The 23,486-nt window shown below is 48.6% G+C and overlaps 1 protein-coding gene across 1 annotated transcript in view; it reads right to left on the bottom strand.

Moving 5' to 3' along the window:
• LOC144132771 (carboxy-terminal domain RNA polymerase II polypeptide A small phosphatase 1-like) overlaps positions 1–23,486 on the bottom strand; it is a 91,272-nt gene that overhangs the window by 51,122 nt on the left and 16,664 nt on the right. The window contains exons 2-3 of the mRNA XM_077665423.1: positions 5,045–5,140; positions 4,843–4,992 (exon numbers count right to left, since the gene is read on the bottom strand). Coding sequence (XP_077521549.1) covers positions 4,843–4,992; positions 5,045–5,140 — 246 coding nt within the window. The remainder of the gene's footprint in view (positions 1–4,842; positions 4,993–5,044; positions 5,141–23,486) is intronic.

Genomic DNA, 23,486 nt, shown 5'->3' with positions numbered 1-23,486 from the left:
TCGGTGCACTGATTGTGCAGTGGCAAGACGGTGTGGAACGCGTGATCGCATACGCAAGTCGCACTTTGTCCCGTTCCGAAGTGAATTATTCCACAACGGAAAAGGAGTGTCTCGCTGTTGTGTGGGCAATCACAAAATTTCGCCCATACCTGTACGGCCGCCCGTTTCGAGTCGTCAGCGATCATCACTCCTTGTGCTGGCTTGCGAACCTCAAAGATCCATCGGGGCGACTTGCACGGTGGAGCCTTCGGTTGCAAGAGTTCGACGTCACCATCGTGTATAAGTCGGGTCGGCAACATAGCGATGCAGACTGTCTTTCCCGAGCTCCTCTTCAGTGCCCACCAGATGAGTCCGACGACGATTCTGCTTTCCTCGGCGCTGTCACCACATCCGACCTTGCCCACCACCAGAGGGCCGACTGCGAACTGCTGCCTCTAATCGAGTACCTCGAAGGAACCGCTCCGTCTCCGCCCAGACTCTTCTCTCGCGGACTTTCGTCGTATTGCTTAATAGATGGAGTCCTCTGCAAGAAAAACTACGGCCCGACCGAAACTGCGTATCTCCTCGTTGTCCCAACCGCACTTCGTCAGGAAGTTCTCGCTGCATGCCACGACGACATTTCTTCTGGCCACCTCGGTTTTTCCAAAACATTGGGACGCCTCCGCCACAAGTACTACTGGCCACGGCTTGCTGCGGTCGTCCAACGCTACGTTCGAACCTGCCGTGATTGTCAACGACGGAAGGTACCACCGACAAAACCGGCCGGCCTTCTGAAGCCAATTGATCCACCGCAAATCCCATTCCAACAAGTCGGCATGGACTTACTGGGCCCATTCCCGGTGTCCTCCATGGGAAACCGGTATATTGTTGTTGCCACGGACTACCTAAGCCGCTATTGTGAAACCAAGGCTCTTCCCCGTGGCACCGCGGCTGAAATTGCACAGTTCTTTGTTCACCACATCGTGCTTCGCCACGGCGCCCCCGTGGTTGTAATAACTGACCGGGGAACCGCGTTTACGTCGGCTCTTACACACGAGGTCCTCCGTCTTAGTGGCACCAGTCATAGAAAAACTACTGCTTACCATCCTCAAACGAATGGACTTACTGAGAGGCTGAACAAGACCATCACAGATATGATGTCTATGTATGTCAACGCTGACCATCGCAACTGGGACGAAATACTTCCCTACATCACGTTTGCGTACAACACCGCCCTCCAAGAAACGACGCGCTTCACCCCCTTCCGTTTGGTGTATGGCCGAGATGCCCTGACCATGCTTGACGCCATGCTGCTCCCGGATTGTACCCCCTCGTCTGCCCCAGGCGCTGACCAATTCGTTCGCGATGCAGAAGCCGCTCGCCACCTTGCTCGACAACGCATTCGCCACCAGCAGACAACTGACGCCCGGCGTTACAACCTCCGCCACAGGGAGGTGATTTACCAACCCGGCGAGCACGTCTGGGTATGGAGCCCTATACGTGTGCGCGGTCGCTCTGAAAAGCTTCTGCGGCGCTACTTCGGTCCCTACGAGGTGCTACGTCAACTCAGCGATGTGAACTATGAAGTGTACCCGCAAGGAGTTGTCCGGTCTTCTCGCCCGCCCAAGTCTGAAGTCGTCCACGTGTCCCGCATGAAACCGTATTACGCCCGTTAGCCCCTCCCGGAGTTCCCATTCAGTGCTGCCGCCACACGCCATCGCACTTTCGGTGTCTCCATACTCTTTATTCCCCTTGCCGGAGGCATCGAGGCGATGCCTCTTGAAAGGAGGGGGGCAATGCCACACTGCGAGCGCCGCCATGACTGGGCTCGTGTGGGAGCGAAGAAGAGGACGTTCCCGTTCGAACGCGCGCTGCTGGGTTCCTGGCCTTCGGATTAACAAAAGCCCTTTTTTTTCGTGCCGCCCTACGTTTGTCGGCGACAATATTCACATACTTTTGCACGCACGACTCTGCTGTTTTGTTTTATTCAGAATAACTAATAAGCAACAATTTCATGTGTTCCAATATGCGCTGGGTTTGTCACTTCTTGTGAAAAAAAACTTTCAGTACACTCCAAATCGTCCATATTTCCGCGGTGGCGAAAGAGTTAACACCCCGAAGCGACACATGAGCTATGAGGGACACCGCAGTAGAGGACGCCAGACTAATTAAGACCACCTGGAATTCTTCAACGCATGCTGACATTGCACAGCACACAGGCGCCTTTTTGCTTTTCGTCTCCATTGAATAGTGCCTGCTGCAGCCAGGATTGAACCCAGGCCTTCCGGCTCAGCAGCCGAGTCACCGAGCCACTGAGCCACCGCATCACAAGGGAAAGCAGAATGAATGCAAGCAGGCTCCTGTTTGCATTGCATTCCTGTTTGCTGAAATTCACACTATCTATTGGCAACAACCCAGTTCAAACCATAGTACTGGCAATGGCAACAAAACAGAGTTGACAAGCTCAGACTGCAAACCTGCAAGCTTATGCTGAGCAGCAGAATGCTATAGCTATGATACGCCACCTAGGGAAGGCCATTATGATAGGTCACCTGGCTGTGCACGATTTTCAAACCTGAGCAAGTCCCTATTTAGGTTGGATTAATCTTTCACTACACATAAAAGCAAAACTGACACCGCTCAAGACCCCCGCAAAGCCCATGTAATCTGAATGTTGGCATAAGACCTCTATTCCAATGCCAGCCACATCATTCGCTTCACAATGGGAACCCTTTGAACGTCTTTGTTCGTTTACTCCTCACAATATTGCACCACTAATGGGAAGCAGTGCCTTATATCACACCATGCGCTTCTGGCATGGCTGGCAAATGCTCCTCTATGAAGCATTGACTAGCAAAGGACAAGAGAACGAACCTCTAATCACTAATTTTCCGTTGTTCATTGCTACTTAAGGGGCACTCTCCTCCTCAGCGCATGTGCAGAGCATGTGCAGAGAGAGAGCATGTGCAGAGCAGCCACGAAGGCTGGAAGAAAGGATAGGAAGACAGTACACAACATGCTGAAGCAGGCTTTTTTGGATGCCACTGAAATCTAGAAAGCATTGGTTGGTGCTGCCACTGGTCTGCACCAGCATTAGACAAAGATTAAAAACAGCTCGCTACCTACAGCACCTGGCATTTTTGAACAATAGCCTGCTTTCGTGCACTTTTAGAAGCAAAATGCGGCTTTTTATAAAACATGGCAATAAGCGCTTGTCTGCGTCGTTTCCTTTCCGTCCCTCGTGTTCCTTTTGCGCTGTTTATTCATCATGACACTACGAGACTTAGTAGTTCGAGCTAATGGCTCACACTCTCACTGCGATGTCACAAGACGTGCTGCGATCGACCAAGGTCACTTTGGAGTCGCATAGATACATGCCACTGTCTGGGTGTATAAGCCACTTTTCTTTTTCTGGATTTTTTGGCGGTGCAAGATATATATGACAAAAAATGACGCACCACCGTGGACCACCTTTTGTCATTCCCAGTAACTATGTTAGTGAAGAAAAAAGATGTGTAAAAGAGAAAAATAATAAGTTATCAGAGAGTTTTAGCGCACCGTGATCCGTTTCTGCACAGCCCGGTCGCACCTGCACAGATTGTGCTATGCTAAAACTGTGCATTCGAAATTTAATCCTACAGGTAGAAAAACAATCTTGCAAACAACCAGACTGAATGTGGCAAAGGCAAAAAGCGCACACCACCACTGCATCTAGTCCACTCATATTCTTGAAAGTTTTGATTTCAGCATTGCATTTGTATCACTTCACAAACATCGTGCATTGTTTTTGCTCAACATGACGCCGCCTGCAAGGGGAAGAAGCTACAACGCAAAATTCAAAATGCGTGCCGGTGAATATGCACTAGAGAACGGGAACAGAATAGCAAGGAGACAGCTCAATGTGAGAAAAAAATTTGTCTGGGACTCGTGCGCGGTAAGAACGCTCGAGTCGATGAAGACAACAAAAAAAGACAGGCTGCAGGAAGAAGGCACACTTCTCAGAGCTCGAGGACAGTCTGTATATGGCAGCTGCCAACACGCGTGTATTTCAACACCTTCTCCAACGAACAAATACTCAGAGCTTACACAATGGTGTCACTTATGCGCGACTTAGAGGCCAGAAAATACTATGTGCGTGTGTGCACACACACACACACACGCACACGCACACGCGCACACACACACACACACACACGCGCACGCACACGCACACGCGCACACACAAACACACACACACACACGCGCGCGCGCGCACGCACACACACACACACACACACACACACACACACACACACTCTGAAGAAAGCTTGTTTTGTCACTGTACTGGTAATTATTGGGATGTTATTAGTCTAATAATTTTTTGAAGTGAAAGATAATTTAACAAAGCAGGGGAAAAGACAACCACATGCAGCCAAAAAGATCCCATGACTTCCGCAGCCATCGCGTCACTGCTTCTGCCAAAGATAAAACCTAAGTAAAGGCATTTGGATCACGGTGGACATTACATACTGCGGGCAGCTTACCATAAGCCATGTCATAAGGGACCCTAAGCCCTAAGGGGGCTAATCACTGTGATAGCACATTTTGCCAGAATCAATGCCTTATCCCAGACGCAGTCAAACTGCAATAACTTCTTCCTCATGCAATATTGGCACCTCACATTCACACGCCTGCAACAATGTTTAAATCACTAAAATTGTGCAGTTAATTTGCATGCCTAAGACTTTTGTAGTTAGGTAACAAAGCACACAGCCTTTACCCCATTCACCAAGACCTTCAAGTGTCAATGCAGACAATACTGCCTGCACGGACTCGGCAATATCTTCTCCATTTAGCATCTAGAACATAGGTGTAAGGCCGTACCTTTGCATGGCCGGCTGTGAATAAGACACATTCGTAGGCATCGCCGACTCGCTGCAAAAATTCGTCCACGTAAGGCCTCTTCAGGACATACACCTGGTGTACTGTGCCACCAGTCTCCACTGGCACCACGAAGTCGGCATTGCTGATGGGCTGCGAAGGGGCACACTCAGGGCACAGCCAGCAAAAAGCACGAGGACCTCACCTTGATTGAGCTATGGACCAATGTCTCGTCTAAGTCGATGATGAGGCAGATCTTGTGCATGTCCTGATACCGCACAGGGGGCAACAAGAACTTGCCCTGCAGCGGCAGCAACACAGTCTTTCATCAAAATTCTACGGATCCCATACAGAAATGAAATCATGCTTATGATTTTCAACTTTTCTTTACACAAACTTCCTATTTAAAACCCTTACACAATTCTTCTCTTGAGGCCTGTAAGACTACATAAGCACAATGAGATAACGTTACCCTTACTGCATTTCTTGATGTCGAGAAACCAGTGGTATGCATTTCAGCAAGTTCCGTGCAGCAAAATTTTTTAAACGCTCTCTCCAAAAGGCTTGCATAAAATAGTGCATAAGCACAAGAACCTGTTTTACATGAAATTAAATGACAATCAGAATGAGCACACAAAAATGCATGTTTGCAGAAGATTGCATAATTGCAGTCCTCCCTTAATATGAATAGTTTTGCACAGGTATTTCTCTATACTAGAACTTTCGCAGGGACTGCAAGCCATGGTGACTACATGCGGAAGTACTTGAAAGGTCTGTGCAGCATTCCATAAACAAAAAAAGAAGCAACAGTCAGAAATGCACGTTGGTGCTATCAGAGTATCCATGTGACAACATATATATTATATGAGCTAGACACTAATAATTGCATCAAGGTTCTTCCAATGCTTTTATATTACAGAGTGTTCCACCAAAGAATTAACAATAGTATTTAACAGGTTTTCAGAGTTAAAAGAACATTTTCTTTGGCACAGTGCGGCCACCAACGGCAGACACCAGAAAAAGCTCAAACATATTAACTACCAAGTTGGTTAACTAAAATCTAAATATTAACTTTTAATACCTACAGTTTGGCACCTCATTGTAACTTGAGATTTGTAATTTATGTAAATATTTTAAAATGCAACTCTCGTCGGCACTTCAATACAATGGGTCCTGGCCATGCACACATGCCAAACCAAAACCGAGCAGCTTAGTAGAGCACACAACCATGCCTACAGGTACGTCACATGCACTCTCCCCGCTTGTCACTCCCCGCCCAGGTGTTGTGGAAAAGCAGCAGTCACACACACACACACACACACACACACACACACACACACACACACACACACACACACACACACACACACACACACACACACACACACACACACACACACACACACACACACACACACACATATATATATATATATATATATATATATATATATATATATATATATATATATATATATATATATATATACTGTACAGTGACTGAGGCAGCCTTGTTCAATCTGAAGCTGTTTCCTACAGTAAAACCACGTTAATTCGGACTGCTGCCGAAGCGGCGTCATGTCAAGATATGACGTGCTTGACAGACGATCGTCCAAATATTCATTCACGGGCCTAAACTACATATTACATTGTCACCCACACCTTCTGGCGTGCGCGCAAAGGCAGGTGTGCTGACGGTCAGCAGGTTCCCGTCAACAGGCTGAGAGTCCGGCAGTATAGTTTCATTTTTGGAGATTCACCGCCAGCTCGTGGCAAAGGGCGACTATAGGCTGCGAGAGCGCCAAGTCGCACACAGTCTGGTATGACGGATGCCTTGTTGATCTTTTTGTTTTTTGCCGTGACAGCACCAATGCGCGCTTCCCTCAGTTTCATCTGCGTGGCATTTCCGTCTTCCAGCACACCAATACTCTGCACTCGTAACATGCTGTTTGTTAGTGCGCTAAAGCCCCCTCACATGCAACGCCACATGCGAAGAAGTTCCAATGCTACCGTTTTGTACACTGAGAGAAGGCGCAGGGATCTTTACCATTGTGGAGCTGATCTGTTTCCGTCACTCTCGATAGAGTGCATGAACTAAAACATTTGACGGAACTGCGAGAAATCACTGTCAAATAGTTTTCATCTTAAAAGGTGATAATAATCACCTTGGTTCTCACCAAATAAATTTCGCTTTCATGCGAATGGCATTTGGCAGTTTTGGGGGGCATTCAGTAATTCAACATTGGGACATTTCGGACATTTTTTCCATTCCCTTAAGTCTGAACAACGAGGTTTTACTGTACTTTGGTACAGTATCTTCTTTTTTTTGCTGCACCTCTTGCTGCACTGGTGTATCTATGTGCACAATGGAGGCAAAGCTTTACTATTTGGGACACCATCATGGCACAGTTCAGTAGATTTGACTGGTTACTGGTCTTTACTTGTCAAAACACTGGTGTGTGGTACACGCACAGCATGCAACAATAAAGCAAGTTGTAGTCAACCATGATGTACAAACAAAAACCCAATCAGGGAAGCCAAAAGTATGCCTCAACAGTGCAGCCGTCACACACAGTGAGATAAAATGGCAGTGCATGGCCCAGGTAGAAAGGGCACCATCGGGGCGGCTTCCCATACACAGCTTTCGCACAAGGTCAGATTGAGCTGCCAGCCACTATCCAGCTCGCAAGTGCACACTATCTAAATGAACAGCCACACTGAAATCCATCTACTCAGCATCTATCTGGGATTGCCAGGATAAATTACAGACAGACAGACTCCAGCTGGAGAGTGTGCACTATGTAAATGAACAGCCACAATGAATTCCATTCACTCGGATCAATCTGGGCATGCCAAGCTAAATTACAAACTGACAACCTTTACATTATATTCAGTGCTTCAAATTTCCAACACACTGTCAAAAAAGAGAAGCCTCTCAAATTAACGAACAAAAATGTCCACACTGTAAAAACAACACAACTACATCTGAATAAAAATGGCATAACAGTTGTTTCCTTACTCTCATAACAATAGACCTTTAAATAACATTGACGTTTAGATTTATGTGGCATTTCACAATTAATAATCAATGACACTACCAGAAATCAGGCATTGCAAAGGGGAGTAACGGTCCACAACGCACAAAAAATCAACTGGCTTATATTCACTCTAGCACACAAAGTTCAATATAACTTGAGAAAGCTGTACAGCTTTCAGCTATATGGCTGCACTGAGATGAATACTGCAATTTCTTTAAATGAGTTAGCATAAGAACCTCCACTTTGGAAAGTTCTGCCCCTCCATCCATCTGAAGCCTCGGTCAGCAGGTGTCAAGGTGGACAGAGGGTGGGAGGCGACAATCTGAACCGACAGCGGCTGCTCCATCCGGGGGGAACACTAATGCCCCTACACTGGCCTAACAAAAGTAAATATGGTTCAACAGCCCCCCGACAGCTCTTTCACATACGAGCAAGAGCAATATAGAAAAGGATGTGCAACCGATCATTACACTAACTTTGAAGCTGTGTACAAGTTGTTGGTAGTGACCACTATCCAATACCAGCTCAGCTCTTCAAACATTTGGCTAGGTGTTCATTGCCCAACAAACCCAGGCCCCACCTTCACACATTAATAGGCTTAATCGAGATGTGGAAACACTGGACGAAAATAATGGATTTAAATCTGCTTACTTCACTGCACACCCACAAATATTCAAAGGCTGCAGTATGCAAGTGCAACGGGTCAAGTTCAGCGAGCAAAGCAAAACAAAAAAAATCTTTTAGGTTAAAGAAGGCACGGGCTTCATGGTACTGTGAAGAAACAAAAGTATCCCTGCCGTAAGACCAGTGCATGATTGATCAAAGTACTATCCAGACATTTTGCTTCACTGGTTACGAGCAGCAAGTTTAGGCACTGCACTTTTCAAGAGCACCACACAAGCAAAATCTTGATGCATTCACAGTCAAAGCGCTTCAAGTGAGAAAGTAATCCGAGACATAGAATAAAAGCGATGTGTGTGTTTTGGAGCCAGTACAGCCTGCATCACCCTTGTGTATAGTGCCTGTGCGCCGCACTTCCCAGCACAAACTCCTACAGCTCATTGTGGTTTTTGGATTTTACAGCCTGTGGTTGCATGGAAGCAGAGCCACACAGACCTGCAAGCAAGATGGCTGTAAGCAGTTAGCCTATAAACAAATGGCTTCTTTCTAATTTGTTTTTACTTTGTGATGCACACTGCTGGAGTGCTCTGCACAAGGATGATGCAGACTGCACATTACAACAAATGTGAGCTGTGTATGACTTATGAAGCCCACTTATTCCACTGAGTTCACACACAAGGCACACAAAAAATGACCAGAATAAACAAAGCTAAAGAAACACTACACAAAGCATTTCCTTGAAGGAAGTTGCCCACAAGAAGGTAAAACGGCAACAATCGAGCCAGCACCACTGGCCTTCTATGTGCATATTTCATTCAGTAGCTACCTGCGCTGCCACACAAGACTGCCGGCAGCAAAAGGACTAACCCAGCAGGTGCACACATTCTGCAGATATAGCCTGTATATACTCGTGACAGGTAATGCATACCACATTTTGCTTCAATAAACCTGCCTCAAGATATATTTTTACTGAATCTGCAGAAGCAAGCGTTCATACAACCAGCCTTGCCAGGTAACCCACTAATGCATGCTCCCTTCGTCACACAATAGATTAGTTAAAATGTGTTGCAGCAGACACACCTTTAAAAATGTTGCCGCATACACTGGGTTCTTTTAACACGGTACCAATGGCAGACTATCGACTCAAACGAAGGCTTCCAAGCACAATGGTAGTTACCAGGTTGCTACTACTGATCTTGGTGTACTCCTGGGCGGCGTACTCTCGAGCCAACACGGGTGCTGGTTCCTGGTTTTGCTGCAGCTGGGCGATGGGCGACGTCGATGTGCCACAAGGTGGAGCTGACTGGCGTGAAGACTTGGACGCCTGCTGCAGCAGCCAGACAAGTCACCGCTATCTGAAGGCCTCTAGCCTCATGCACAGCAATCCAAGCCCTGATACACACGATCAGAAACACTGTTAAGTGCACAACACAAATACAGAGCACATGGTGCCCCATGAGCCTTCCTTCCCTTATGCTTCACTTTTCAAAACCAAAAGCACACCAACACGCATCACCACCCAATGCAAAACAAAGGCACCACTCCTCATCCACAATGCATGAACTCTGTACAGTTGTGACCTGAATAATACAGAGCGCACTTCAGTGTTTCTCACGCGTTACATGGGAGAGGAAAGGGGGAGGAAGAACAGTTTCTTATTTGTGTGCGAGCACACCAGTGGCATTTCCTAACACAACTTTAAGACGAATTTGATCACTGAAGCACACGCCAATTTATTACAGCTGCATGTACATTTGGGGAGCAATACCTGCCACTAAGAGCACACACCAAGCTTCCACACCCACCAGAAATCCTGCATGTGTTGGACTTAACACATGCGAAGTGCTCTGTTCTGGTACCTTCCACACTGCTGAACATGCCTGCACACTGTTCATCAGGAAGCATTTTTTCAAACAAAACAATGTCACTTGCTACTCATGTGGTCAGAACTTCACCTATGGAAAAAAAAGCTAGAACTAAACCTAAGCTGGCTTAAAACAAAAGATGCACTGCTCAAAGCCGATGTGCTTTGAGGCAACTGAAGTAACTGTCAAAGGGGCACCACAAGAATGTCACAACAGGGCTCCAGTGACTTATATGCGAAAAGAAATGCTAACATTCTCGTCAAAGGTTTGTCACAAAGACTAGCACAGACCAATATGCAACTGCCATGAAAAAACGTGTGCACTTATCTCTGCATCTTATATCCCCCCCCCTCAACGCCAACATTCGGCTGAAAGTTAAACCTTATAGATATGTCCTTTTAACCAAAAGTATTTCGCCTGTTTAGTGGTGGACAAAAAACTTGTTGGGGGCGGATTCATTACAAGCAATTTATTTACGTATAGTCAGGCAAGCTAGATTGCTAATAGAGCGGAAGCATGAGAGGACGTGCATGCACCACTAGCTTGAACTAATATCAGCTGGTGGTATAGAGAGGAAAAGCGGAAAGAAATGTCCTTCCGTGATCCTGCTGTTCCGAAATTTTATCTTAACTAAGACTTCCACACCTGGCAGCAATATGGTACCGTATCTTTGTGCGAATAGCTAAAGCTGCCGCCACCTACAGCAATATCGCCGCCCGATGAAACTGTCTGGGGAGCGAAATGACGTACGGTCAATGGCCGAAAATTCGGACCAAATTTTTCAGACATGCTTGATAATTCGGACTTTTTTGCGGCACCGCGACATGGCCCATAGCACCAATGTATAAGAGGACCTAAAATTTCGGACACACTGCACATGCTCGATTTTTCGGACTTCGTTCGCACTCACCACCAAAGCCGAAGCTGCCATATAATGTGTACAGTATAACCTTGTTCCCAACAAAACGAATTTTAAACTAAAAGGGAGCCTCTAAAATGGCGGGGCTGACGGTCTCCGTGAGTCGGCACATTGCTTCCGCGTGGTTTCGAATTCGTACTGTTCTTGGACGTCGTCTGCCGCCTAACCTTGATTAGTAGTCAAAGTTCACAGAACTCATCTACGCCAAGTTTTTCGTCCCGAATACGGGAAGAGGTAGCAAAGATGCGCGTGGGAGGCGTACGGCTTCACAGAGACGAGCGTGGAAGAAAATGAGCGTACCCATAGCAAAGCATACCGCAGCCTCGACTTTTATATCATAACAGTCAACAATTGGTGTTTTGATGGCAGACATGATGCCTCTGAATATACGCATGCCACCGCTGAGTGCATACCACCGGTTGCAATACCGATTTTGGCTTGAGCTGGCATGCCTAATTACGAAGGCCAATACCAACCGAGCGCTTGCTGCAGCTGTTATCGTTTCACCATCGCCTTTTCGTTCCGGGCCATTCGTACTGCGGACACAGCACAATGACTGCAGCAGCGGGTTCACTTTCACGTTCAGACTTTGTCCCAAGCTGTGTGTTCACTGGCGACGTGCCGAAGGCAGTACAGCCATCAAATTCCAAGCTTGTAAAAGCGGTCGCCGTCTATCGCCTGTGTACGCAATGCGCGAAAAGATTTAGTCATGAGGGTCTTCAAAATGTGCACAAAACTACTGCCCCCCCCCCGGGTAATGGCAATAGTAAAGTGATTTTTTTTGGTTAAATCTGATTTTTCGGACTGCCCGATTTTTCAGAAGTTTTCGTGGTTCCTACAGAGTCCGAAAAACCGGTCGTCGACTATAGTTGTCAAGCGTTTCCCTATGCCTTCCTTGATTTCGGTGAATCTGGGCACCCTTCATTTGTGTGTCATAATGAGCCCTTTCAATTCCCTACCCTTGTCTACTTAACAGCTTAACGAGGGCCTTGGTTCAGGCAGTCTTGATGTCATAGGTAGCATCAGAGGGTTCTTGCACAGCTTCAGCCATCTGTTCGGTCCCATTACACATGACACTCGCGATAATACAGGACATACTACACTCGCCGCTATGGACGAGGGCGGCACCGGTGAACACAAAGTTAGCTTAAGCGCAACATAGATACCCCCGAAAGCAGAAGATTGGACAGTTGTCGCCATACCTTATTTGGTAGAGCACCAGACTTGAAATTCAGAAGTGATGGGTTCGGATCCCACCGGAGGCATGTGGTTATTTTTTCTGCTGCTTTCTAATAAATTATCTTTAATTAAGTGATAAAGTAATTACACTCTTATTCTACCATTGATGAACACAAATTAAAAGGATAAAAACACTCCCTTGCACTTTCCTCAGTTTCGGTGACTGTTGGCTTTCTTCATTTCCTAGCTGGCATAAGGCGCATATGCATCAGGGCACCATAGCATCAACAAACCAATGGGCAAGCTTAGATTTCAGACAATCACGAAAAATGCAAGGCAGAGGCCGAGAATGAATTCTTGCTTTAATTTGTTTCTGCACTACCACATTCCACAAAATTGTATCCATGACTGCACGAAAACATCTCTAAATTTGTGAGGAACAGGTCATGATTATCACAAAGAGCACAGGCATTGCTTGCGCATCCCAACAGCTGTAACATAACAGGCATACATTTCCAGATTACATGCCAACAAGTAAAAGTGTACATACATATAGTCATGCTGGAAAAGCTCATGGTCACGCTATGGAAATACTCCCTTTCAACGAGTACTGCCTGCCACACGTGTTGCTCCAATGCAATACTTTCTATGCCAATGTAATGGAGAGGCAGGTTGGAGGATGCTGCACTGCCAGTCATGCAGAATGCTTAACTCTTTCCCTACCGTGCCCACTAAGCATCCTTAGCTCCTAATGATGACTTCTCGCTCTGATTTTGGAACCTTCCGTGTTCCTTATTGCCACACTGCGAATCTAGCCTGTAGTCAAAAGAACCGAAGTTTATGTGATGTTTTTTTTTTTTTTTCCCGCGAGTCAGCAGTTGTTTTAACGAACTGCGAAGACGCAGTACCACGCTCATTCCCCGCTGACAACTTTGCCACTTGACTTCGGAGCCTTCCGCATTGCTTACGGGCATGCTGAGTCATTTGGCTTGTAATTAGACAAATAAGACTATTTTCAATGCCATTCTTTTCTTCCCGCAAGGCAGCATTTTTTTAATACGCTCAGAAGACACGGCAGAGTAAAAGTCGCTTGGCAGCCTCCGCATGCGCTCCACACGCTCTAAAATATCACAAATATGAGACTCCGCTTTGTTAGCAATTGATTTTATCAACGCCCCGAGCAGCAGAGAGTCTGAAGATCCAGACTTTTCGTCAGAATTCAGTTCCGGCATCAGCCAGCAAGGACGGAAATCAGCCTGGAACACAGGCTCTCCAGTGCCAAACTACATGGTTTCCAGTAACTGTTTTGTAGCGAGAATAGTATTCAAGATAGAAGTGTGATTTCTTCACAGTTAGTGGCCAATAGAATACCAAACATTTTTCACATCTAAAAAAATCACCACTTTTTATTTTTTAGATACAAGTGTGTCTTTACAAGTTTTGTTCAATCTTTACCCAAAAACTTGGTTTTGAAAAATAAAAGTTTCTGTTGTAAAGCACAATTCGTTACTCTTTCTTATATGTCTAAAAAGCGCATTTATCTAGCTTTCTTTTCCTTACTGCATTAATATTTAAATGCAATACTTTTTACAGAAAAAAATGCTACTGAAACCTATAATAAAACAATCATGTCATGGTAAGGAGAGTCAATGGCCAGATTTACCATGTCACTCGGAGCACCCTGCTGCCCCTTGGCCTGTCATGTGCCACTACAACAATGGGTAAATATAGGTGATTGTCCCAAAGTGTCGGGTTATAAACAGAGCATCTACAAATGAACGAGTGGAACTACAAATCATTTGGGGATGCATGCCTGTTAATGTTCACCTAGGTAATGGCCACAGAGATAGTTTCTAGTTAATAACATGTTAAGACGAAATTTTTGCAGCCCACAGGGAGAATTTTCTGCATAGACTTGTGACCCAGGGCAAAATGCAGCAACACCATTGATAGCTATGCGAAAGCAAAGAAGCTTCAGTGTGGCTAAATGGGCAACCAATGCAACGCCTGAGAACCAATCTTGTACAAAGGCTGAATGGAAGGAAGAAGGTGCTTCATGCCTCGCACTGCCACATTTAGTTCTTTCAACATCCACTCCATTTGACCAACCTCCATACGCTGCTTTCCATTAACTCTGCTAGTGAAAAAGCTGTAATGGGCATCTAGGAGCAACATTTTTGCTATGTGTTAGATAAACAGTGCAGGGAACCTATGCTGAACAGAACACAGAATACCACTTCCTGTCAGACAAGAATTTTTCCAACCACCATCACATCACTAAAGCCATGTAAATAAAACTGACAAAAACACCAATATGAACAGAAGCACAAGTGTCCTACTAGAAAACATACGATCTGTACCTCCTTCTAAATTCATCATCTATGTTTCCAACAATACAAGCAAACATTTAAGCAACAACAGCATCTGAACACTTCAAGATATCGATTTTTTCCTTTCAAAACACCACAATACCAAAAGCTACTGGCTGCATGGTATGCAGCTTGTACTCTCAAGCCCCAATGCCAGTCAAGATTATATACGCCAAACTCTGTCAATGGAATTTAGAAGCCACGATGCACACACATTTCTACTGAATGCCCACTTCTCAAAAGAGTAGGTATACCAAGTTTTCAGGCTCTGCTTTTGCTGATAACTGTGCATGAAACTTAATGACATAACTGGACACAGGATGTTCCCTGCGCTTTAAAATGTTCACTAGAGCGCTGTCCTTTGCAGGGTCTTGTTTTCAGTTCCCGCGAGCTGCAACATCAGAAGAGGGTATAAAAAGAACCTCAACAAGTCATGTTTCCCACAGAACAGAGATGGATTCGCTACTCCATCATCCACCATGAATTGCAGAACAGCCACGCATCCCAAGTGCTTGAAGTGCTTGCAGCAGACAATGAAGCAGCAAATGAGATGCTGTTCTACTAGTGACTAATGATAGTTTTGTGTATTCTCTCCAAATATTAGTTAGCAGGAACCAAAACCAACACTTAGTGAAAAACAGTGCAGTAATTAACTTAAACGATAATAGGCCATATCTTGCGAGTTTTTTCATTCCCAAGCCCCATCGCACCATTGCACACAGGAAAAAATTGTTGCCCATACTTCTTCACATAAAAATGCAAGTTCACGGTGCATTTCGTCACAGTATATTTCACAACCCTCAATGTGCTATAGATAGTTTTCACATGACGTCACGGATGCCATCTTTGGATAATGAGGCTAGCTTCCACAGCGTATGCGGGAACCGGCTAGTGATTAGCAGATCAACAAAACGACCAGGCTTTCAACGCATTTTCTGGCACAAGAGCAAAAGATGGCAGCCACTATGTAGTCAGTGAAAACTGTATAAAGGCTTCACTGACAGCACAAGACAAATTCCCCTGTGCCAGCACAACACTAAATGTTGCAAGGAAAAGAAAGTGAACAAGTGTAAAGGTATAGTCACAGCCACAAGTTGGATGACCACTCTAACCCCACTCTAATCCCTAAGTCTTATGGCCTCCGCACAATCTATGCCGACATGAACCAGCATCAATAGGATGTGTTCCAAAGCAGCTTCACCACTACAGAAATAGCTTTGAGTAAGAAGCACTGATAGTCCTTCCATACATTAACAAGCGAATCAAGAATTCAACTAAAAAATGCAATTGCAGCACAAACTAACAAACGAACTCACATTTGCACAACACGTCCAGTTTGCCTATACTTGGGTTCACCATGGCAAAATGAACAGGCGAGCTTCAATAAAAACAACATTGTTCAGCAGGGTCATGAAGTGAACATTAAAGTATGCCTTTGGAAGACTTAAGTTTGGATACCAATGCCATGCATAGGCATTGCAACCTAGGCAAGGTATTGAGCGACGTATGCTGCAAGTGCATATACAGTTTGTTCCAAGAGTTTACTGACCACACATACAGGTGCCTACAAAAGTTTTCGGAGCGCCGAAGTCACGAAAAAGCTGAATTTTCTTGCTACGTAGAGGCACAGGCAGGCATTGAAAAATGCATTGTTCCGGTCGTGTAGGAACACGTTTATCAGTTCGCAGCTGCATGATTGGGCTGGCCAGAAATTAAGCCTTCATGTAATTTTCGTGTTCCGAAAACTTTTGTGTGCACCTGTACCTAAGCTAGCCCGCACTGCTGTGCACTTTGTGCCCCAGAACTCTGATATTGCAACTGTATTGGCAACCTTCCTTTCCTGCCTGTAAGGATGCTAGCTAATTGTGCCCACACGACGTCTTTGCATCATCACAAGGTTACATACAATGCACATGAAGTGTCACAATTGCAGTGTGCGGTGGCTCGTTGTCTGTTAACCAAAAAAAGTTTGTGTAAATACTGTAAACAGTGCAGCACTAGAATGTGCCACACATTGTGAGGCAAACAAGCTTCTTGGCGCATTGTGGCAAATACCGCCACCCACCTTGTACGAACCCCAGGAAAAAGATGGTGCAGAGCTGACTTTTGGATGACTTCATAGCAGGAGTCATGTCGGAACGTAACAGTGACGCAGATCACCCTACACGCAAATATCCTAAACTTTTGGAGAAAACTACACAACCAGCTCAGTTCATCTCTCAATTTGAAGCTGGTCACCTAAAAACTCGGGTAGGTATCATACTCCACAGACAACTGCCTCTCCTCAGGGTTGACAGTTGAGCAAATAAAGGGATTTCAAGCTGCTGAGTGACAACAGGCAACACAATGAATGAGCTAAATCTTACCCTCCAACTTTATCTGGAAATTAATTGTACAGTCATGAAATTTATTAGTGCACGGCAGCGCGTGCACAATAGTCTCGAACAATACTCGTGGCAATACACGGCCGCTTTTGTAAACAAAGTTGAAAGGGAGGTGTGTCCTTCGGCTTGCCAGAAGCAGGCAAGGTGGCATAACCGTTTCCACCACGTTGCGAAAAACAGCTGCCACGTATCAACACAAGTAGGAGACCAGGCTAGCGGGCACGCGCTGCCGTGTTCACGCTCAATTTTCATGACACTATGTGAACATGCAAAATGCATCAGCAGAAACCAGGTTCTCAGCAAACAAATTAGCAGTTTCACACAGAGGACCACTTTCCATTGGTCAGTAATGAAAAGCAACAGTTCTTTGCGTGAAACACTGCATACATTTAATGCATATTAGGCAGACGCGCAGATGCCAGCCAAACCCTTCTCATGCCTATGTGAGCAAGCTGTCAGGTGGTTCCACCGTGGGGAGCAAATCCCAGAAAGAATGAACTGTCAGCCATATAACACTTTCCCCGCAGGCCTCACTGTCGCCTGTGGAAGGGAGAAACGTCTTCGTAGAACGGGCAGGGATGCAAAGCACTAGCTGCAGCATTGTCGTGGCCCCAACAATTGTTTTGGGAGACCTCAGTTCATGCCACTGTGACATGCAGCTGCAAAACGGCAAGGGCGCTGTAAATAGGCACAGCCTGCAGCAGCACACCGTTACTGCAGCACCTGCATAAAGGCGAGCTCACAATAGCGGGAAGCTTCCCGCAGCGGCACAGTGTCAACGTCGACGCTGCCTCGCAGCTCCTCGGAATGACGCTCACACTGCGCGCGTTTTCTCGCTGCGGTTGTCTTGGAATGTGGAGAGAGGAGGCGCTGAGGGAGGACCCGAACGAGCAGAAAGAGAAGGGGATGGTCACGTGACAAAGCGCGCCCTTTTCTCGCGGCGTCGTCTTGATCGTCTGCTAGCTCTCCTCCTGTCGCCCTTTTTGTCACGAGGATGGCTGGTTCGAACGATGAGCTGTAGGCTACGGTAATCGTACTTATACTTGCTTGTTCGCTGCTTCTGCACCGTCGCTTCTGCACCGTCTCAAGTCGCATGTCCGTGCTGGCAAAGCAGCCGCCGAGTGCCCGGCCGGCCGGCCGGCCGACGCGCGCAGCCTCCGCCTCTGCCGACGGGGTCACTGAACTGGGACCGACGTCACGGTTCACGGTCGGCGCCCATTGGCTGTGCTCGTCAGCGGCACGGGAAAAATAGGTACCGGACCCATCGCTCTGCGGGACGGCAAACGAGGCTGTCCGCGGGAGAAAAACCGGCTTGTGCGGGACGCGGCACGCGGAAAACGTCCTGCGTTGCGCGTTTTCCCGCTAATGTAAGCGCGCCTTAACCCGCAACCCTTCACCCAGCGGAGCACAGTCAAGGGGGGGCTCACCTTGGGCTAGTACTGGCCATTCTCCTCGGCAATCACGGGATTGCTAGCACCTTGGTTATTGCTCCCGAAGCAGCACAGCAGCGTGTTGAGGAAGCCGCGCTGCCGGGGCTTCTTGCTGGAGGGCACTGCCCGGGGGGAGGAGGGCGCAGTAGCCGCGGACCCCTGCCACTGGCCTGGGGCCCCGGACTCACCGCCGGCGGCCGCGCTCTTGCGGGGCGGCTGGCCCCGGGCGCCGCCGCCGGGGTAGGTCGAGCCGCCCGTCGACGGGGTGGGCACCCCGCCCCCCTTGCTGCCTTTGCTGGGCCGCGCCGTGCAGCTCAGCGCCGCCCTGAGCGCCCACACAACACTGCTCGGAGTGACGCCGACACGAGCGCACGCCGCTTACCTTGGGCCAGCGGGCGCATTACGACACTAGGGCCACATGGCTCTACGCGAGCACAGCAGCCGGCCGCCCCGGTGCTCCAAAGCGGCCGGCCAGACACGCATCGCTTGTTCGCTTTTCTTAACAAGAGCGGCTTCAAGAAGCACGCAACCGCGCCACCTTTCGCAGGCACGCGCCAGCCACCCCGTGAGCGCTCCCCCCAGCGGCCCGAGTTGCTGGCGGCGGCAGTCACCCCGCCCAACGAAACGCGCCGCCGCAAGCACGGCCGCGTACCGTAGGCCGCATGCGCTCGCGCCCATAGACCCCGTGTGCAGCCGGGCGCAGCGGTCCGAACGCTGTGCTCGTTCGATGTTTCGCGGCGACACTACCTCCCTCTCTACGAGCCCGCGATGGCGCCATATTGCAATGCACCTACCTCTATCTGGAGGAAAATTTGTTAGTTGTTCCTCTTCTCTGTTAACTTGAGTAATTATGGACGTACTGTCCATGGATCCCAAATTTCCTTCTACGCGACTGCAGGTACCTTGCAACAACACTAAACGAATAAACTTTGCAATAAATTAAAATGTTTCAGGATCTCTCACAGCTTCCTTCTGAGTCCATGTTAAAAAAATACTAGGCCTACTGAAGAGGGCTGCGAGTATTTTACTGCGCATGCCCAGACGCTCCAGGTTATTTAAAGCAGCGGCGCTTTTAGAGCGCTGTTGTTTTGGTGTTCCTCTAAGTGAATTTTTTGCGCTCGATTTCGTCTGCAAACTTGTCATAATTGCCTTTAAAAATATGCAAGAGTTGCTCTAGTTGCGCATTTATCCATGCTGCGGGCGCTAGTTCACTCTCCCTTTTCCTTGCCCACCCTTCTCCCTCGCCGTTTTACTATTGTTGTTTTCTAATCTCGCCGCTTCATTCTCACAGCGGTCTATCATTCCAACGGCGGCAACAGCATCTATAGCTGTGGCATGTTGTAAGCGTCCAGTTGTAACAGGTTGCAGCGTGGGAGCTCTCGTGTCGTAGTCGCACGCGCGGTCTGCGTGGTGCCTCGACTGCCGCGGATATGAATCGTGTGCGCCACGCGCGCGCGTGCGTTTTCCCGTTTCGTATCTTAATTCCGTATTGCATCATCGCAATGATCGCATGTGCTCGTCTCACAACCACTGAGGTTCGCAGTCGGCTATGGGCCTTGTGTGCGTCCACTGTGAACGTAGAGTGAATGTGACTCCTAGTTTTCACCAACGTTCTTGGTTTTCACGCACGCGCTCTCAACATCGACATTAGCTGCGCGTGCACTGAGTACACCGAGGCATCGGCGCGCCGCCGACTGCTCTCGCTGCGGCGCCGCCGCAGACGTTTTCACTAGGCGCGCCCTACCTAGCACAACCACTGAGGTTCGTAGTCTACAATAGGCCTTGTTTGCGTCTCCTGTGAACGTATAGGGAATGTGACTCGATCCGTTGTATTCACCAACGTTCTTGATTTTCACGCACGCGCTCTCAATGCCGACATTATCTGCGCGTGCACTGAGTGTGCGCTGAGGTATGGGCGCGCCGCCGACTGCTCTCGCTGCGCCGCCGCCGCAGACGTTTTCACTAGGCGCGCCCTACCTAGCACAACCACTGAGGTTCGTAGTCTACAATAGGCCTTGTTTGCGTCTCCTGTGAACGTATAGGGAATGTGACTCGATCCGTTGTATTCACCAACGTTCTTGATTTTCACGCACGCGCTCTCAATGCCGACATTATCTGCGCGTGCACTGAGTGTGCGCTGAGGTATGGGCGCGCCGCCGACTGCTCTCGCTGCGCCGCCGCCGCAGACGTTTTCACTAGGCGCGCCCTACCTAGCACAACCACTGAGGTTCGTAGTCTACAATAGGCCTTGTTTGCGTCTCCTGTGAACGTATAGGGAATGTGACTCGATCCGTTGTATTCACCAACGTTCTTGATTTTCACGCACGCGCTCTCAATGCCGACATTATCTGCGCGTGCACTGAGTGTGCGCTGAGGTATGGGTGCGCCGCCGACTGCTCTCGCTGCGCCGCCGCCGCAGACGTTTTCACTAGGCGCGCCCTACCTAGCACAACCACTGAGGTTCGTAGTCTACAATAGGCCTTGTTTGCGTCTCCTGTGAACGTATAGGGAATGTGACTCGATCCGTTGTATTCACCAACGTTCTTGATTTTCACGCACGCGCTCTCAATGCCGACATTATCTGCGCGTGCACTGAGTGTGCGCTGAGGTATGGGCGCGCCGCCGACTGCTCTCGCTGCGCCGCCGCCGCAGACGTTTTCACTAGGCGCGCCCTACCTAGCACAACCACTGAGGTTCGTAGTCTACAATAGGCCTTGTTTGCGTCTCCTGTGAACGTATAGGGAATGTGACTCGATCCGTTGTATTCACCAACGTTCTTGATTTTCACGCACGCGCTCTCAATGCCGACATTATCTGCGCGTGCACTGAGTGTGCGCTGAGGTATGGGCGCCCGCCGAGTGCTCTCGCTGCGCCGCCGCCGTCGACGCAAACTGATCAGCGCGTCGCCGCCGATGACGTTTTCACTCGGGCACAACCACTGAGGTTCGTAGTCTACTATAGGCCTTGTTTGCGTCCCCTGTGAGCGTATAGTGAATGTGACTCCTTAGTATTCACCAACGTTCTTGGTTTTCACGCACGCGCTCTCAACATCTACATGGTGATAGTGGTGGCTGTTGCCATGAAGGGGGGGGGGGGATACTGGTCCCGACGTATGTTGGCCCTTAGGGCGTCACTCTTGGGGACCAGGGGAGGGGGGAGGGGGATGAAGGGGGGGGTATCGACATTAGCTGCGCGTGCACCGAGTGCGCCGGGGCATCGGCGCGCCGCCGACTGCTCTCGCTGTGCCGCCGGCGTCGACGCAAACTGATCAGCGCGCCGCCGCCTCTGCCGCCGACGTTTTCACTCGGCGCGATGGCGCGCCCTAGCACAACTACAGTGGCTGTAATAGGAATTCTAGCCACTGTAGCACAACCACTGTGGTTCGCAGTCTACTATAGGCCTTGTTTGCGTCCCCTGTGAACGTATAGTGAATGTGACTCCTTAGTATTCACCAACGTGCAACTTGTCATCCCCAACGCGAGCAGTTGGCGATGGTGAACACCTATAGGGAACTTCGCGAGGCGCCTCTCGCTCAGGCCGTGTCCGGTCGCCGCCTCTTGGACCGGTTACATGTCAGACATGGCCACCATACGATGGAACGGGTTCGAGTGCCCGAACTGTGGAGACGCGCCCTCTACGTTCGACCCCTTCCGACAAGGAGGACCATAATGGCCGGTGCCAGGCGCGGGCGGATGCCCAGCACCGCCACTATGGCTCAAAGAAACACGTCTTATACGTCGACATTGGAGGCCCCTACCAATCCAGGGGGGAATGGTACACGGCTGCAGTCATACACGAGGGAAAACAGGCGGACGGCCTCTCGTTCCGAGCGCCCAACTCAATTCATGCGGAGGAGGTAGCGATCGCCCTCGCAGCCTCACATCCTGACTCTAAATTCATCCTCATAGACTCTCGCGGAGTCTGTCGCAACTTTGAGTTCGGTCGGGTCACTCCACTTGCTCGCCAAATTCTTCACCAGAGCACTCGCGTCTGCGATCCAACTCATCTCTCAATCATATGGGTCCCCGGCCACCAAGGCATGCCAGGTAACGAAGCTGCCCATGAGGCAGCCCGCGCACTCACTTACCGGGCACCAGGCGTTTCTTGGGCGGACCTTAAGCCAGATAACAGCCCTATCCTTTCTTTTAAAGAGATTACTGAGCACTATCGTGCCGAACACTGGCGCTACCCAGTTCCTATGAAGGGACTGGGTAAAGCTGGCGAACAAACTTTCCTTAGGCTCTTTGCAAACACCCTGCTGTGCCCGGCGGTTCTCAAGCACTTTGACTCTTCTTTTGACGGCCGCTGCTCATTCTGTGGGGAGGTAGCCAACACCTTTCACATGGTTTGGGCATGCGGGCAAAATCCTTCTCTCCCCCTCATCACCCCTTCCCTTACCCGAGGGGACTGAGAGGCGGCTCTGTTCGGCTGCCAGGAACCATCGGCCTAACAGGCCCTGGTTCGGCGGACCTGCGCAGCGGTCAGGACCAACGGGGTCCCGGAATTAGGGACTCCGCCTTCTATTGTAAGGGGCGAGACCCACTAGGGGCCTCTCCCCGAGCACCTCTCTGCACATATACAGCAACCGAGCATTGCTCCTCTGCTGTACAATAGAAATACTTACAAGGCTGCACTGCACGACACATTGTTTTTCCATACTTTTCGGACCGCTTACTCCAAAGTCCTTAAATGTAATATGCATCAGCTCTGCACCATTGCTCTTATCATTTAGATTCTGCAAGCTGCCATGACCTGAAGATGCCACTGCACGTGGTTACTTTGACAATTAGAAAGATTTATATACATGCATGCGCATTACAAATAGTCATCATTTGTTTCTAT

This window comes from Amblyomma americanum, chromosome 1 (assembly GCF_052857255.1).
Source record: "Amblyomma americanum isolate KBUSLIRL-KWMA chromosome 1, ASM5285725v1, whole genome shotgun sequence".
Taxonomy (NCBI): domain Eukaryota; kingdom Metazoa; phylum Arthropoda; class Arachnida; order Ixodida; family Ixodidae; genus Amblyomma; species Amblyomma americanum.
This window is presented reverse-complemented; position numbering and strand designations above follow the sequence as displayed.